This window comes from Cajanus cajan, chromosome 3 (genome assembly GCF_000230855.2).
Source record: "Cajanus cajan strain Asha chromosome 3, NIPB_CcT2T_4, whole genome shotgun sequence".
Lineage (NCBI taxonomy): Eukaryota > Viridiplantae > Streptophyta > Magnoliopsida > Fabales > Fabaceae > Cajanus > Cajanus cajan.
Window position 1 is genome coordinate 39,296,868 of NC_138519.1, and position 16,724 is coordinate 39,313,591.

General features: G+C 40.2%; 2 protein-coding genes across 4 annotated transcripts; one reads left to right on the forward strand and one right to left on the reverse strand.

Annotated features, from left to right (window-relative positions):
• The first annotated feature begins 11 nt into the window (after positions 1 to 11).
• Positions 12 to 5,691, forward strand: LOC109792875 (RNA polymerase II C-terminal domain phosphatase-like 1). 3 transcript variants are annotated; one of them, XM_083070889.1, is made up of 6 exons: positions 12 to 325; positions 923 to 1,026; positions 4,013 to 4,117; positions 4,225 to 4,295; positions 4,499 to 4,604; positions 4,738 to 5,691. In XM_083070889.1, the coding sequence occupies exons 3-6, from the start codon at positions 4,013 to 4,015 to the stop codon at positions 4,852 to 4,854; spliced, it is 399 nt and encodes a 132-aa protein (XP_082927015.1). In that variant the 5' UTR covers positions 12 to 325; positions 923 to 1,026; the 3' UTR covers positions 4,855 to 5,691. The 3 variants fall into 3 exon arrangements, with proteins under 3 accessions (XP_082927015.1, XP_082927013.1, XP_082927014.1); XM_083070888.1 differs by having other exon boundaries at positions 14 to 325; positions 3,960 to 4,117; XM_083070887.1 differs by having other exon boundaries at positions 13 to 325; positions 923 to 4,117.
• LOC145956279 (homocysteine S-methyltransferase 1) lies at positions 1,274 to 3,813 on the reverse strand. The gene is made up of 4 exons (XM_083071851.1): positions 3,790 to 3,813; positions 2,966 to 3,180; positions 2,722 to 2,851; positions 1,274 to 1,318 (listed from the first exon to the last, which is right to left on the reverse strand). Exons 1-4 carry the CDS (start codon positions 3,811 to 3,813, stop codon positions 1,274 to 1,276), a joined length of 414 nt encoding a protein of 137 aa, XP_082927977.1.
• Positions 5,692 to 16,724: the final 11,033 nt, after the last annotated feature.

A 16,724-nucleotide genomic window follows, 5' to 3' on the forward strand; every position in this document is an offset into this window, starting at 1 on the left:
GATTTTAATATTCTATACCCATTACCATTTTCTTTAATGGGTTTGTGTCAGAGTCTGTTTTCTATGATTCTGTTTCTGGGTCTTTAGATCAGACTGAATCCAAGTGTGTGGGGGTGGTGTAGGATTCAGAGCAGCATTTTGTGTCAAGAGGAAGAGGAGTAAAAGGAGAGAGGTGAAAAAGGTGTCATCAAACATGAGGATTCCAGGTGTTAGTGCAGAATTGCAGAAGATTTTGAGTGCTAAGATGGATGAAGTGGATGCTAGAAGGCGTGCACGTGAGGCCTTCAAGGATGTTCAACTTGGGATTGATCATATATTGTTTAAGGTTTGGTTTTGTTTCTTTTCTTTTGGTGGAATTGATGATGTAATGAATCTGATTAATCTACACTTAGTTTTTGTTTTAATTAGTTTGGTTTTGTCTTGTGAGTAAACTTTTATTGTTTTTTGATTCTGGGGGGACTGCAATTGCACCAAGTTGATATGTTGCAAAAGATTTGGTTATGGCCTTTTCCCCCTCTTTTTCTTTTATGCTCTGAGGATATTAATTGGTAAAGTACATGGTTGGTGAAACTGTTTCAACATGGTTACGGGGATTTGGAACTTTGACTTTGAGATTTCTAGTTGGCAATTACGTTGAGAGTCTGTTCTGATTTTCTCTTTGTTAGTAAAGCCAAAGAGGGGGAGAGGGGTTTCTTATGTTTAGTTATAGCTATTAAATGTAAGTTGAATTCCTATTCAAAATACTTAGTTTTCTTTTTTTCTTTTTTCTTTTTTTCTTTTTAAAAGAGGAGAGAGGGGGTTGTTATGTTCTGTTATAAATTTGGATTTGGTTTAGGCTGGGTTAGAATATAAATTACTGTTGAAACCAGTTTGAAATGATTTTGTATACATACTTGTAATGTTTATCCATGGGCACCTGCAGACGGCCACAAACCATTAGTTGGAAACTTGAGCAATTGCCAGAGATTGGGCCCTGCAGGCCTTGCTTTGCATTATGCAAATATAGTGCTTCAAATTGATACTCTTGTGAGTTAATCTTCTTTGTATTTATTTCATTCCTCTCTGCTCTGTTTTTGTGCCTTACTTTCACTAGGTGAAAATTGAGTTTCTAGAGTTGCTTCTCTTCTTGTATTTAAGTATTGAATTTCTTTTGTGCTACTTCTCTATAACTTCCTTTCTATTATTTTCAGATTCGATGCAATTAGGTATTTAGATTAGACTGTAAATTTATTTAATTTTATCATTAATATTAGGAGGGAAACTCAATCATGAATCAACTGTAAAGCCAAAGCCAATCATTCAACTTCCATAAATTTGGCTGCCATTGACATCAGATAGTGCAATTTCTGTAGAAAACTCAACGTGCTTTCAAGTTTCTAATACTAATTGCCTATTAGGTTACTACACCATCTGTGACCTGGACTTGAAAGTGGATGATCCTTCTTTTTTAAAGTGAAAATTGGATGATCCTCAAAATTTATAGATATATCATTTTCTAAGGGTATAATATTCCTCTAATCTGGGTTGTGACAGTGCACTCAATGTCATGGTGTCAGTGTCTTGGTTAATCATGTTTGCAATGTAAATTGTTGGTGTTACCTACTAGATAATTCTTCTAGTCCTTTGTTATGACTTGTGATTTAGAAAGACATGTTCTCTAGAACTGTTAGTGTAATCTGATCTAGTCACTGCGTAACATAACCTGATCTAAATTTTCTTTTGATGGATCGAGTTGTTCCGCATCAAGTTCTCATTTCACATTCTAGTCACTGCGTAACATAACCTGATCTAAATTGTAACCAACATTAGTCTTATAAAATAATTTAGGTGATACAAATATAATATATATGCATCAGAAAAATAACTAACTGCTTGATGCATTCATGATCTCTCATACATCAAGTGTGATCCTATATATTAATCTCTTGATAATGGTTAAAATGGGTTCATGAACTGGAATGTCATTAACAAGTTAAAATACACTTGCTAGGTTCACACCTAGTGCCATCAAGTGTCTGCTGCAGACAGTATGCTCACAAGTCACAACTAACATATTAGGGAGTTGGGCATCTTTATATTTAGTTTATGACTTTTATGCTTTGATCAAGTTTATAACATATTAGACAGTATGCTTGATTATATGATAATTGGGATATCATTTATTCACTGCTAATTCCCTTTGTAGTGTAGTTATATATACTAATTCATAGTTCACATTTATGTCTTACTAAGCTAATGCATCAAATAACATTGAACTGAGCACCGTGTTAGGTAATCTTTCAAAAGTCCATTTATAAAGTAATTGTTGCACAACTGTAGTGGTTATATACACAATTAATCAAAATTTTAAGATATATTAGAATAATAATTAGGGCAATTCTTACATGACAGTTAAGAAATGCCAAATGTGGGAACACATATTATAAAAGAGACTACACTATGTGAAAAAGAACACATTATAAAATAAATAAAGAGTGGGTATGTTTATTGAATTTAGAACCAATATGGTAGGGCTGTCAAAGAGATGAACATATTGATTTTAAAATACAAAATATAATTATAGAAACGTGAGAGAAGTGGATGAACAATAGAGTAGAAGAATTATAATTTTGTGCTGTAAATATATTGCAGTAATTTTAATTTAAGAAATTACATCAAGGTATACTTCTATGAAACATGCTTATTGGAAAAAGAAAAAAGAAAACAAAAAAATAAAAAGACCTGAGCTTCAAGTTTGTTTGGAATGGTCTCAAAAGCAAGTAAATCTGGACTAGCTTCAACGAGAACTTGCAATCTGCAGCGATGAAAATCCTTCAACTTCTTTAAATTAACATCTGGTCCATAGCAACCACTACAAGAAGAAATCAATATGAATGAATTCTGCAAACATACAGAAAACATATAGTAGTTTCTCTGCAAGACAGATAAGAACCAAACAATTAAATTTTAAAGAGTGTTGAAGCACCTGTATTCCGAGCCATCAACAAGGTAAGCTCCATAGCTTCCAATGGAGGCTGCAACCAAAGCTCTTCTATATCTATTCGCAGGATTTATTTTGACTGAATTCCAGAAACTATCACGGGCTTCAACTGCCAATTTGACACTCCTTTCTAGTAGTGATTCCCCTTCTTCAATGGATAACAGTAACTTAAAAATTAACTTAAGGCTGAAATGTTCAATCTGAAACTTTGTTTAGTACAAACATGATAACAGTAAAAACAGAATGAGGAATGTGACAAAGTGTATTTAATTCCTTTGTATCTAGAGAGTAGACACACCCAAATTCAAGCCTGCTAGGTTTTCAATCTGCCACTACATTGTAAAACCAGATTTGATAATTTTTAAAGGCAACACCCATTACCAAATTTGTAAACAACTAATACTGCACATGAACATATATATGAGAGTATAGGAGACAAAGAAACTAATAAATGGCTCAAAGTTTTCAAACATAAATGATACATACTTAAAATAGCTAACGTTAGCAACAAGTTGCTTAAAACTCTTGTTCAACTTAGAGTCAAGTGTATTTGTCTATGTTTAATCCTTTTCTTCCAAACCACTACTGCTACCAAAGCAATAACCTCCAAAACCCTCTGTCACCAAACTTGTTGAAAACTTGCCTAACTTTGGAACAGTATTAGCCAAGGATGATTCAGTTTCTGCCCCCACATAAAAATTCCCTATTGCTGGTTGTGAATCCAAAGGCTACCTCTGATTTTTGACTCCAATTCCAAGGTAACAATAGGAAATTATTACTATATTTACAAGTTATAGCCATTTTGGTACATCCAGAAAGACCAATGCTACCATGCGTGTACACAAGTCAGCATAAAAGAAGCAAATTAGAAGGATGACAATAGCTCGTATTTAAAAATTTAAAATTCATACCAGTTTTTCTGCTGCAACTGTTCATTTATTTTTTTTGCTTCTTGTGTGTTTCAATATATTATAAATAGGTTTAAAGAAATCATTATTTAATGTATTCCAAAATGGCTTATGCCATCCCAAGATGGCATTGGTAGTTGATGATCGCTTGAAAGTGTGGGATGAAAAAGACCAACCTCGGGTGCATGTTGTGCCTGCATTTGCTCCATACTATGCTCAACAAGCTGAGGTAATTTCATTTACCTATATAATATGATACTCAGTATCTTAAGTTTTATACATAAATTTCATTATTTCTCTAGTGTTTGGAACTGATTAAACGTCTTTATCTTGTAGGCAAGCAATGCAGTCCCTATCTTGTGTCTTGCAAGAAATGTTGCTTGGAATGTTAGGGGTGGCTTCTTCAAGTAAGAACTAAACCCAAGTTTTATTAAATAGGCTTATTTTTACACCTGAACAAAAAGAAGGGGGATCTCACCTATTTTCACTAACAAATTATACAAACCTTTTTGATTGTTATAACTCGTTTTATGAGAACATTACATTTCTCAAACACGTATAAAACAGGCAAAATTCTTAGACTTGATTATGGCCTCGGATTTGTTGACAGGGATTTTGATGATGGTCTTTTACAAAAGATCCCTCTAATTGCTTACGAAGATTGTATCAAAGATATACCTTCTCCTCCCGATGTGAGCAATTATCTAGTTTTTGAGGTTAGTGTACATTTAAGTATGCATGTTGTTAAACAAAATTGTAATCTACTGGGTTATAGTATGTTGAAATTTAAGCAGAATGTGAATCATTTAATTTGGTCATATGTGTGTCTTTGGGTTTTTCATTGTTCAGGATGATGCATCTGCTTCCAATGGAAATAAAAATCTACTTCTATTTGATGGCATGGCAAATGCTGAGGTAGAAAGAAGATTAAAGATGATGGAGGACCATCCATGGAGCTTCATGTGAGACCCATCACTAAGTCAATGGCTAGGAGAGTGGAAGAGGATACGGAAGTCAAAATCTTAGAAGACATGCTTCTCAAGATTAAAATACACTAATCACTCTCCTAAGCTTTGATAGCCTAGAATTTATCTTTATGCCTATTTTGCCCTTGTCTTTGATTTTCCATTTTTACCCTTGTATTATGGGGTATCTTAGACATAGGATCTATTTTACTTGTATTTTCAATTTTACCCTTGTATTTTGGGGTATTTTAGTCATAGGATTTATTTTCTTTTATATTTCTCATTTTACCCTTGTATTATGGGGTGCTTTAGATCATAGGTTTTTATTTTTGGGCTAAGGTATTTGATTATGGTGGGAACAAAACCTAGACATATTTTTTATGGCTCTTGGACCTATTTTTGGTGTTAGAAAGGCTTAGGCCCAAGTGGAGGGCAAAGGTTGCATGGTCTTATCATGCACCTAGATGTAGCCTAACTAATCCCAAAGATTCCATCCTTGGCCACCAAGTTGCATCTAGGGTTCATTTGCATTTCATTTGGTGTGCATTTGGCTTGTGAATTTCGTCCATGCACTCTCCAAATGTAACCCTAGATGCCTCCCACTCCTATAAATACCCTAGGTTATGCATCATGTAAATTCTTTGGAATATATGGATTTGAGTGAGCATTTTTGCCTCTGTCGCCACCCGCCGAAACGGACCTTGGCATTCGCGACGATGGTTGGACTCTTTTTAATGTTTTGAAAAGTGGTGGATTGCTAGAACGACTTATTCTCAAACTGAGACCTTGTCGAGCTAACAATTTTATTAAATGATTCACCAATCCATGTTAATCCCAAGCGGGACCCTCCATAGATTAGTGGTTTTCGCAAAAGGTAGGGTTCTTGGAGTCGCCACCAATGTTTTACTCAAAACATTGGAAAAAGATTTAAGGCAATTGATTTTATAAATCAACCTTGGCCATTACAACCAGAGTTGGGTAAGGGAGTCGGTTACGTGCGGGGAAGGTGTTAGCACCCCACAACGCCCCTTTCGGGTTCCCTATGACGGATTATTTCATAAATAACAGTGTAAAATTACTAAATTACCCCTATTTATTATAAACGATTATAAATTAAATATCTACATGATGACAATATTAAATATGCGACAATCAGAAAGCAATAAAAGAAGGGATTTTAAGAAAAACCTCTTGAAGCGTGCTTTTATATATCTAAACAGATGTTAGGAGGCTTTTTGGCGCTCCCTCCCACTACACGCTCGCTCGCTCCTTCCCTAAAAATTAATCTTTACTATGGAAATCAAAAAGATTTCCCTTCGACTAGTTTGAATTCTCAAGCTAAATGCTCAGAACTCAAGAACTTCGTCGGATCGGCTCTCGGAGAGAATTCTAGGGCAGAGCACTGCTCAAAAACCCCAGAATACTCAAGAAGAGAGTCCAAGAAGTGTGAAAAAGTGTCAAATGACGTCCAAATGACGTCTTATTTATAGGGGTGAGGCGCAGTACGACCCCTGGTGTCAATACGGCCCGTATTGAAGTTTTGAACTTCAATACGGCCGTATTGAATTCAGTACGGCCGTATTGAAGTTCAAAAACTTCAATACGGCCGTATTGGTTTCAGTACGGCCGTATTGTAGTTCAAAATGTGCAGTACGGCCGTACTGAACTCCAAGGAGGCCGTATTGAGCTCTAATCCTCCCCCTTTCTTATTTTTAGCTACTCTAAGACCTCTAAACCTACAGATAATCATCCTAGGGTCTTCTAGGGTCTTCCAGGAGTCCTTCCGGCTGACTTTCCTTTGGTCTTCGAGAGTCTTCGAGTCTTATTTCCGACCCGGACAATTTTAGGGGTCTACAGCTGCCCCCCCTTTACTTAGTCAAACGGCTTTTAGTGTACCGGTTGACAAGTAAAGGAGTTGACCCAATTGTCCGGGGAATAAGCCATCCTTCCGACTTGTAGTGTCTTCCGGTGGAAAATTGTTGAGTAGCCTCTCCAGGTTGAGTATTAGTCGTCGCCTCTCCAGGCTCATGCATACCTCCGTGTTTGTGACGACGGGGGTAGCGTGAGTACTGCCTCTCCAGGCTTAGCTTCGCTCGACGCCCGAGCCAGAAGCTGCATACCTCCGTGTTTGTGACGACGGAGTAGCGTGAGTACCGCCTTTCCAGGCTTAGCTTCGCTCAACGCCCGAGCCAGAAGCTGCATACCTCCGTGTTTGTGACGACGGGGTAGCGTGAGTACCGCCTCTCCAGGCTTAGCTTCGCTCGACGCCCAAGCCAGAAGCTGCATATCCGTGTTTGTGACGACGGTGGCAGTGTGAGTTTGCCCTCTCCAGGGTTAGCTTCGCTCGACGCCCGAGCCAGAAGCTGCATACCTCCGTGTTTGTGACGACGGTGGCAGTGTGAGTTTGCCCTCTCCAGGGTTAGCTTCGCTCGACGCCCGAGCCAGAAGCTGCATACCTCCGTGTTTGTGACGACGGTGGCAGTGTGAGTTTGCCCTCTCCAGGGATTTGTGATGATTTTGTCTCCACAGTCCACGATGCTGCTTCGACGATTGTTTTTGATTTTTGTGCCACTGAGGGCTGGATAACGCAGGGATCCGTCTAGGGGATGTGCAGTTACTCATAGGTTCTTGTGTCCCAACTTTCCATTGCGTAGTTGGTGCCCACTGGGGAATTTCTGATTCCTTGGGGGTGCAGACACAAAGATGCTCTTTCTGATGTGAGCGGTGCCTTATGGTTGGCTGACGTCCTTTCGACGTTGGTGGAGTATCCCGGTTATCCTTATTCGGGTGACTCTTTTTGGTTTTCTGATCTTGTTGCCTCTGTGTAGGCTATCATCCGCTGGGGGATTTTGTCGTTTTGTTGTGATTAGCCTCTTCTGTTAGGCAGATCATCTTGACGCTTGATGTTTGGCTGAGAGCCGGATTCCACTTGGGGAATGATTATTTGTCTTTTGTGATTTTTCTTGAAGGGGTGCCTCTGAGTAGGCGAGTGGGGATTTGAAGTTCTTATGTATCCCAGAGTATTATTTAGAAAGCCTCTTCAGGCTTAGATTCACTCATTGCTTGAGTTGGAAAGCTATTCTCCACTGAGGAAGTATGAGTCCTTTCGACTTGGATATTCTGTCTGGATGATCAAGCCTTCCTTGGGGAATTTTGCTGATCTTGGTTTGATAGCTCTCACTGGGGAATTTGGCCCGTGAGTGGAAGCTGAGATATGTCTGGGGAGTATTATTTCGGCAAGCCTCTCCAAGCTCAATTATTCTGATGAGGGAGTATTATTTCGGCAAGCCTCTCCAGGCTCAGTTATTCTGAGAGAGTATTATTTCGGCAAGCCTCTCCAGGCTCAGTTATTCTGAGAGAGTATTATTTCGGCAAGCCTCTCCAGGCTCAGTTATTCTGAGAGAGTATTATTTCGGCAAGTCTCTCCAGGCTTAGTTATTCTGTATGAGTATTATTTCGGCAAGCCTCTCCAGGCTCAGTTATTCTGTATGATGAGGGAGTATTATTTCGGCAAGCCTCTCCAGGCTCAATTATTCTGTTATGATGAGATTGATTTTCTGAATTTTCGCCTTTTTTGTCGTTTTTGGCTTTTTCAGTATTTTGCCTTTTTTATTGATTTTGGCTTTTTCTATATAGAAATTAAAGGTGCTAAAGAATTTGAATTTCAAAATGACAAATTTCATTAATAGAATGAATTTGTACAAAGATGATTAAAAAGTGGGGCAAAGCCCAATCAAGCAAATACACAAAAAGCGAGAAAAAGGTAGCCGGTCTTCACTCCTCTGCCGGCGGGTCCTGTGGAGGGTCTGGGAAGCGGCGGTGTAGCCAGACCGACAGGCTGTCAAACTCCTGTCTGAGGGCATCGATACCATGCTGAGCAGCATCAAATCGAGTGTCGAAACTCTGCTGCAAGGCGCCGATGCTATGCTGAGCGGTATCGAATCGACTATCGATGCTCCGCTGTAAGGCATCGAAGCGGGCATCGAAGTAGGCCCTGTCCTGTTGCGAGGTGCCGGCCTCTGGCTGCGGGTCTTCGTCACCCGGGAGCTCAATATCTGCGAAGAGCTCGCTGAAGTCGTCGGTGGCCCGCACGTATTGCCTCCCTACCTTGACAATCATCTTCATGTTGAGTAAGGTGGGAGCACCAATGGGTTTAGGCGCCAAATCCGCCGCATCTATGCCGTCGGGACATCCCCAAGCCTCGGCGAGTGTCGAGAGGAGTGTGGAGACCATAATATATCCTCGCCGGGCTTCGCTTCCCTCTCTTGCCCCCAGATTCTTTATGTGCTCAAGGAAGAAGAATCTGGGGTTGGCCTTCTGACTGGTGGCCATACAATATAGAGCCAGCAAGTCCTGCCGTGTCACCGACTCTGGGCTCTTCTGCCTTGCATGAATGGAGCCTGTGATTAGCTTGTGGCAGATTCGGAGTGCGGTAGGGAGCCGAGTACCCTTCACTCCAGCGTGGTAGTCCGTCTGACCTGTGATCTCTCTCCACATCTCATTTTGGGTCAGACCATCCGGATACTCGCAAACGGCATCCCTGTACTCCAGTTGAGCAGCTTGTGTAAAAAAGCCGGCTTGGACATTGAACTCGTCCAATGACAAAGAAGATATGCAGAGGAGGGAAGAAAGCTGTGCAGAAATGAGGAGAAAATGGGCTATTTATAGAAGATCTCACGTCAGTACGGCCCATATTGAATTCAATACGGCCGTACTGACATGGCCGTTATTGTGCAAATTTGGGAACCAATACGGGCCGTATTGATCTCAATACGCCCGTATTGGTGTGACCGTTAAGGTCAATACGGGCGTATTGGGCTCAATACGCCCGTATTGAAGCTGAAGGGTTGCCTTAACCCTAGCTTCAATACGCCCGTATTGAATGGAATACGGCCGTATTGATTTTTTTTTTTTTTTTTTTTTAGATAAACAGAGAATAAGTGATCTTCCAGTACACCTATCATCTGTATGCATGTATGTGATGTATGATGCACCTAATTCTATTTGATTTATCTTTCAAAAGAATTAACCGATGCGTTTTTTGTTTGGATTCTGCCATTCCTCAAGACGGACTGTGCGCTGCCGACTTCTATAACCGAGGAATGATGTGTATTATATCGAGATTTGGTGTCATCAACCAAGTGATCCTTCCCTTCCTTTAGAAGACATGTCAACCCTCCTATTGACCATTATATCTCCATGTTTCCACTAGATTATCCTAAAATCGTTTGGGACAAGAGAGAAAAGAAAGGAAAGATATTTTTGTTCTGAAGTTTGTGTTTTAGAGGGGATTTATTTTTTCAAAAATGGTTTTTGTAAGAATGGTTGGCCAAGGTAGGCTTATGTGTTTAGGCTTGTTTGATTAAACACTTATGAAGTTAAGAAAATCTTGTTATTGACGTTGTGATTTTGACAACTTAGATAGCTTCCCTTGAACGTTTTTTGAATTCGGCTCATGGTACCATCATGGATTTCTTTTGTTTTTTGATTGTCCTTATTTTTGCCTAAAACACCCTTTTGTGGTGTCTTAGCGGACCTTTGTTTTTGTTCATTTTTGCAACCCTAACTTTGCCTAGGTCACCCTTTCGTGGGATTCCTAGCGGGTCTTTTGCTCTTATTTTTGCGCAGCCCCCTTTTTGGGTTTCCTGCCGAGCTTTTTTTTTGTTTTAAAGGATTTCTTTTTATCCATGAGGGCACTTGTCGAGGCCAAGGGAAGGTGCTCCAAGTTGTCACACACACTTCCACATAAAAATGATGCGGGTTTATTGTTATTAAGACAATCTTAACCTCATTCATGCTTATTCAAACAGGGTTAAAATAATGTGGTCTAGAATTTTATTATAAGCAAGAAGAGAAGCAGTAAGAAATAATAAAGAATGATTTTATTATAATCATAATGGAAACATGTGCCCTATCGAGGCTCGGGGGTCGGGCTGTCCCCGAGGAGTAATCTCTAATAGTCATCAGGTCTATACATCCCTATCGGAAGGAGAAAAACACTTGATGACGACGACCGGCCTTGACGCTTGTGAACCGGCCTTCCTAAAGATCTGGCTTAAAGAACGTCGAGAAGGATCTTGGTTCCTCTTCGTCCTTTGATCTTTATTAGGGTTGTATCCTAACCCTTGTTTCCCCGGATTATCCTTGATAGTGGGTAGCTCGGGAATTCCTTGGGAATCCTTGCCAAGTCCTTGTCCGGGCAAGTATCCGTTCTTGGTGAGCATGGAGGCTACCTTCTTCATTTCTCGGGGAAACGTTTCGACATTGGCAATCTCCAATGCTTGGAAGGCGGTTTCTAAAGCTTCCTCTGCTGCATCCACGTAAGGTATGGTGGATGGCTTACTGATGAGTATGTCATCTTCAGCTTGTACAGTCACCAGCTTGTCACCCACTATGAACTTGATTTTCTGATGGAGCGTAGAAGGAACAGCTTTTGCATCATGAATCCAAGGTCGGCCGAGGAGACAGCTGTATGCGGGAGTAATGTCCATCACTTGAAATTCGACGTTGAAGATGGTGGGTCCAATTTGGATTGGGAGATTGACTTCTCCCACCACTTCTCTTTTAGAACCGTCGAAAGCTTGGACGATCATGTTGCTCGGGCGCATTTGGATTCCCTTGATTGCCACTTGATCAAGCGTTCTTTTTGGCATCACGTTCAAGGAAGATCCATTATCTACCAAGACTTTTGCGATGTGATATTCCTTGCACTTTACAGAGATGTGCAAGGGCTTGTTGTGCTTTGGTCCCTCTGCGGGGATCTCTTCATCGGTGAAAGTGAGGTGATCATTAGCCGTGATGTGACTAACAATCCCCTCAAACTTGTCTTGGGAGATAGTGTGCGACACATATGCCTCGTTCAAGACTTTCAACAGAGCTTGCCGATGCGGTTCGGAGCATAGGATCAACGACAACAGAGTAATCTTTGATGGCGTCTTATGAAGTTGATCCACGATGGAGTACTCGCTCTGTCGGATATACTTTAACAGCTCGTCAGTCTCCTCCTCGGATTCTTTATTTTCCTCGGTTTTCTCCTTTTCTTTTCCTTTATTCTTGGGAGCTTTATCGTGAAGATCTTCGGGAGTGTAGATCCTGCCACTCCTAGTCATGCCCCCAAGTCCAGCGATGTTAGAGATATCGCTGTCGGCAGAAGAATGGATGTCGTATATCCATGGCACAGCCTTATTTGATTCGTAGGGGAAAGGTCTTGGAGCAGTGATCCTTAACGGTGTTGGACCTTCCCCTTTGTTTGTCTTGATTACCAACAACGGAGTTGACGTGTGTTCGCTTGGCGCGGTTGTTGGCTTGCATTTAATAACAAATGGCGTGTGATCCATTCTGAACATACGCATCGCTTAATCCTTTCTTTTTATTTAAAATGAATTACTAGGAGGGATGTATGAAATGTAAACCTAGATCCCTCCATGAACTTTGATAAGAATGCATGATATGTGATGATGGCGTTGAATATGCATGCATTGTGTTTATTCAACTAAGCATTATCATGTTTTCGGGATGCTCCTAAGATGATGTATGATATTGCTTGGTTTGGATAAATATCTTTTTTTGGATATTTTTTTTTGGGTATTTTTTTTGTATATATATTATATATTTTTTTTGGGTGAAAAGGGAAACTACCTACATGAATGTGATGATGGTAGATGTTAACACTATGTAATGGAAGATTCTTATTCCTATTTATTCTTTTTTTTTTTAAAAGGAAATGTTGTATGTTTAAAGAATGCAATGTATGCTCAAACAATGTCACATAAACAATGCACAAACAATTCACTCATCCACGAACAGTCACGAGCGAATCACGAGGTAGGGGTATCCTGCAAAAAAGTGCATATTCAAGGAGGTTCTAATTGTTCTCACTGGTCTGAGGCCCCCAAGGTGCCCCCATTATAGGGACCCAATTCCTCTCGTCGTAAGTCGATGGAAAGTTCCAACGCACTGTCGGACTTGAGTTCATGGTTATCACCTTGAGTGATGCTTTTCGACAATGGTCTACGGGCACCGATAGACCCATTCGACAACCGGCCGTACTAACATCCACTCCCTATGGCTTACCACTCATGCCCCCGGGTATAGAGGGAACTGTTGTGTGCAAAGGTTCGTGTGCAGTTTGTATTTCAAACAATTGCGAGAATTTAAACATACAACAGTTATTTAAAGCCAAATAGATAAAGCATGTTATCATACAAGTAAGGGGTAATAAAGTAATTTTAAACTATTATTTTCAAAAAAATCCATCACTAAATGGGACTGACTCTCGAGGCTTCCCCAGTGGAGTCGCCATCTGTCGCCACCCGCCGAAACGGACCTTGGCATTCGCGACGATGGTTGGACTCTTTTTAATGTTTTGAAAAGTGGTGGATTGCTAGAACGGCTTATTCTCAAACTGAGACCTTGTCGAGCTAACAATTTTATTAAATGATTCACCAATCCATGTTAATCCCAAGCGGGACCCTCCATAGATTAGTGGTTTTCGCAAAAGGTAGGGTTCTTGGAGTCGCCACCAATGTTTTACTCAAAACATTGGAAAAAGATTTAAGGCAATTGATTTTATAAATCAACCTTGGCCATTACAACCAGAGTTGGGTAAGGGAGTCGGTTACGTGCGGGGAAGGTGTTAGCACCCCACAACGCCCCTTTCGGGTTCCCTATGACGGATTATTTCATAAATAACAGTGTAAAATTACTAAATTACCCCTATTTATTATAAACGATTATAAATTAAATATCTACATGATGACAATATTAAATATGCGACAATCAGAAAGTAATAAAAGAAGGGATTTTAAGAAAAACCTCTTGAAGCGTGCTTTTATATATCTAAACAGATGTTAGGAGGCTTTTTGGCGCTCCCTCCCACTACACGCTCGCTCGCTCCTTCCCTAAAAATTAATCTTTACTATGGAAATCAAAAAGATTTCCCTTCGACTAGTTCGAATTCTCAAGCTAAATGCTCAGAACTCAAGAACTTCGTCGGATCGGCTCTCGGAGAGAATTCTAGGGCAGAACACTGCTCAAAAACCCCAGAATACTCAAGAAGAGAGTCCAAGAAGTGTGAAAAAGTGTCAAATGACGTCCAAATGACGTCTTATTTATAGGGGTGAGGCGCAGTACGGCCCCTGGTGTTAATACGGCCCGTATTGAAGTTTTGAACTTCAATACGGCCGTATTGAATTCAGTACGGCCGTATTGAAGTTCAAAAACTTCAATACGGCCGTATTGGTTTCAGTACGGCCGTATTGTAGTTCAAAATGTGCAGTACGGCCGTACTGAACTCCAAGGAGGCCGTATTGAGCTCTAATCCTCCCCCTTTCTTATTTTTAGCTACTCTAAGACCTCTAAACCTACAGATAATCATCCTAGGGTCTTCCAGGAGTCCTTTCGGCTGACTTTCCTTTGGTCTTCGAGAGTCTTCGAGTCTTATTTCCGACCCGGACAATTTTAGGGGTCTACAGCCTCCAATCCTCTCCTGTCACTAGGTCTACACGGCCTACCTCTCCTATCTCCTCCCTAGAGTGAGTTTAGGGTTCCCTTGAGTGGCCTTCATCCCCACTTGATGAAGAGAGCCAACTAGAACACCCAAAAACACCATCCTCCCAACCTTTCTCCTATTTGCCCAAGACTCCACCCTTCACAGCCACCATCACTTAGCCTCACCCTTGAAGGAACGTCCACCCTCTAAGGTCACCATCTTGGCCTTGGCAAGGAGCTCATCTTCACCATTGAATGTTTTGATCATCCCCTTGGTGGAAGGAGTCCATCAAAAGGTAACAACCTGAGTTTGAATAAATGAGACTTCTAATTTACATATCATTGAACATTGATTTTATTATCTTTGTGAATGTACTTGCCTTTAGGACACAATATCAGCTTCTTCAACTGTCCCTGCAATGACTGCTAGTATAGATCCTAGGCTTGCTTTCATTTAATTATTGTCAAGGATGGATATTGAAATACTCTAGGGTCAAGATTGGTAAATATCTTCAATAAAATCGGTGCACTTAATTCCTACTCAAACGGAATTTAAACCAATTAAATTCAAAATCTAATCTCAGTATCTAAATTTGTGAGAACAAATTCTCATTAATAATGCCAAATCACAAACATGACTGCATTAATTCCTTGCTTATATTCTATTCCCACAAGCAAATAGAGTTGTATACATAATACCAATGACAACTATCAAATCGAAAAGAAAGGACTCCTTCACAATTTCAGATTTTTGAAGCCAAACAGAGTTGAATCATACCTCAAAGAAATACCTTCAGCAACGGACTTACACGACAAGACCACTACGTTTCGGGAAAGCTCCTCCGGGGAGCGTCTCCAAACCCTAAACCATCAACTCTCATTTGTACAACATCAGAGACGCAACAAGAAATAACAGACAAAATTAAAATACGCAATTACAAGGGTTTCAATGTTTACCTAAAATGGTCGTCGAAGAGGGCTTCTTCAACGAGCCTATTAGTGTATGGAAACATCAGCTTCGAAGATCAGCGAGCCTGCTAGTGTGTGATTCGCGCGAGCTAGGTAGCTTCAAAGTTCAATCTATGCTAGCGTGTGCGAAGTTCAATCTGTGATAGTGTGTGATTCACACTAAAGGTACTATGCTTCCAAGTGGAGAAGAGCGTGTTTGAAACTCTTCAAAGGCGCTAAAGGTACTATGCTAGCGTGCGAAAAGGAGATAACAAATTGCTCATCTATTCTACATCAGTTAAAAGGAAACCCGAAGTAGAATACTTCATTTTTACACCGGTTTTAGTAAGAACCGATGTAAATATGCTTATATTTTCTATTTAATTACAAGTTTGCCACCGCACATATTTTTTACATCATTTCTTGGAGAACCGATGTAAATATAGCGACGTTGAACAGCATTTTCCTAGTAGTGCACCTAGGTTGCATGGTCTTATCATGCACCTAGTTGTAGCTTAGCCAAACCCAAAGATTCCATCCTTGGCCACCAAGTAGCATCTAGGGTTTAGTTTGGGTTTCATTTGAAGTGCATTTGGCATGAAAATTTCGGTCATACACTCCCAAATGCAACCCTAAATGCTCCCTCCCCTACAAATACCCTAAACCATGCACCTTGTAAAAATACTTTGGAAATTGAATATAGAGAGAGCCTTTGAGCCTTTATATTTTCCTTAATCTCCTTGGCTATTTTCGGCCACCACCCTACCATCTCCACCTTGAGAGAAACAACCCTAGAAGTGACCTTCATCACCATGAAGTGAGCCAACCATAGAGTACCTTTCTCAAGCCTTTCATCAAAAACCTTCTACCCAACCTCCAAATCTTTCCATTCCATCATCATCTTCCCTAAAACCTTGTGCCACCTTGAAGAACTTGATCCTTGGAGCAAAGGTTTCCGTCCTTGTTCATCATCTCACATCCATGCAAGCAAGGATGCCATCATGTGGTATCTAGAGCCTTGGTTCTTCAAGGGTAACATTTTTGTCTCTTTAAATTCGGTCATGTCTAATTTGAGTCTTCTTGTTTGTCTTCTAATTTGTGCGTGATTGAGTCATCATCTTACCATATGTCATGATTCATATTCCTCCTTTCATGTATTGATTCAGGCCTCATCATTCTTGTGAATCATCTTAGTGCTTTAGGCTTCCTTGCTAGGGTTCCTACCATTTTTTCTTTAAATTTTAGTTGCTGGAAAATTTTGGGCTGCATGATATAATGATGTTTTTAATTTTATAATCCATCCAGTTTTGTCATAAACTTAACTCCTTTGAACTACCTTCAAAGAAATTCCAAGTTTTATGCTTAGCCATTGAAATAAGTAAAATATGACATGCCTTCCACTTGTTTGTTTAAATGGTCGTGAGTCCTTGATGT

Coding starts and splice junctions, on each gene's coding strand:
- LOC145956279 (XM_083071851.1), bottom strand. CDS start 3,813: ATGGTAGCATTGGTCTTTCTGGAT. Junction 3,181..3,789: donor TAGCATTGGTCTTTCTGGAT/GTACCAAAATGG, acceptor ACAAAGTTTCAG/ATTGAACATTTCAGCCTTAA. Junction 2,852..2,965: donor GTTGATGGCTCGGAATACAG/GTGCTTCAACAC, acceptor TTCTTCTTGTAG/TGGTTGCTATGGACCAGATG.
- LOC109792875 (XM_083070889.1), top strand. CDS start 4,013: ATGGCATTGGTAGTTGATGATCGCTTGAAAGTGTGGGATGAAAAAGAC. Junction 4,118..4,224: donor ACTATGCTCAACAAGCTGAG/GTAATTTCATTT, acceptor TTTATCTTGTAG/GCAAGCAATGCAGTCCCTAT. Junction 4,296..4,498: donor GTTAGGGGTGGCTTCTTCAA/GTAAGAACTAAA, acceptor ATTTGTTGACAG/GGATTTTGATGATGGTCTTT.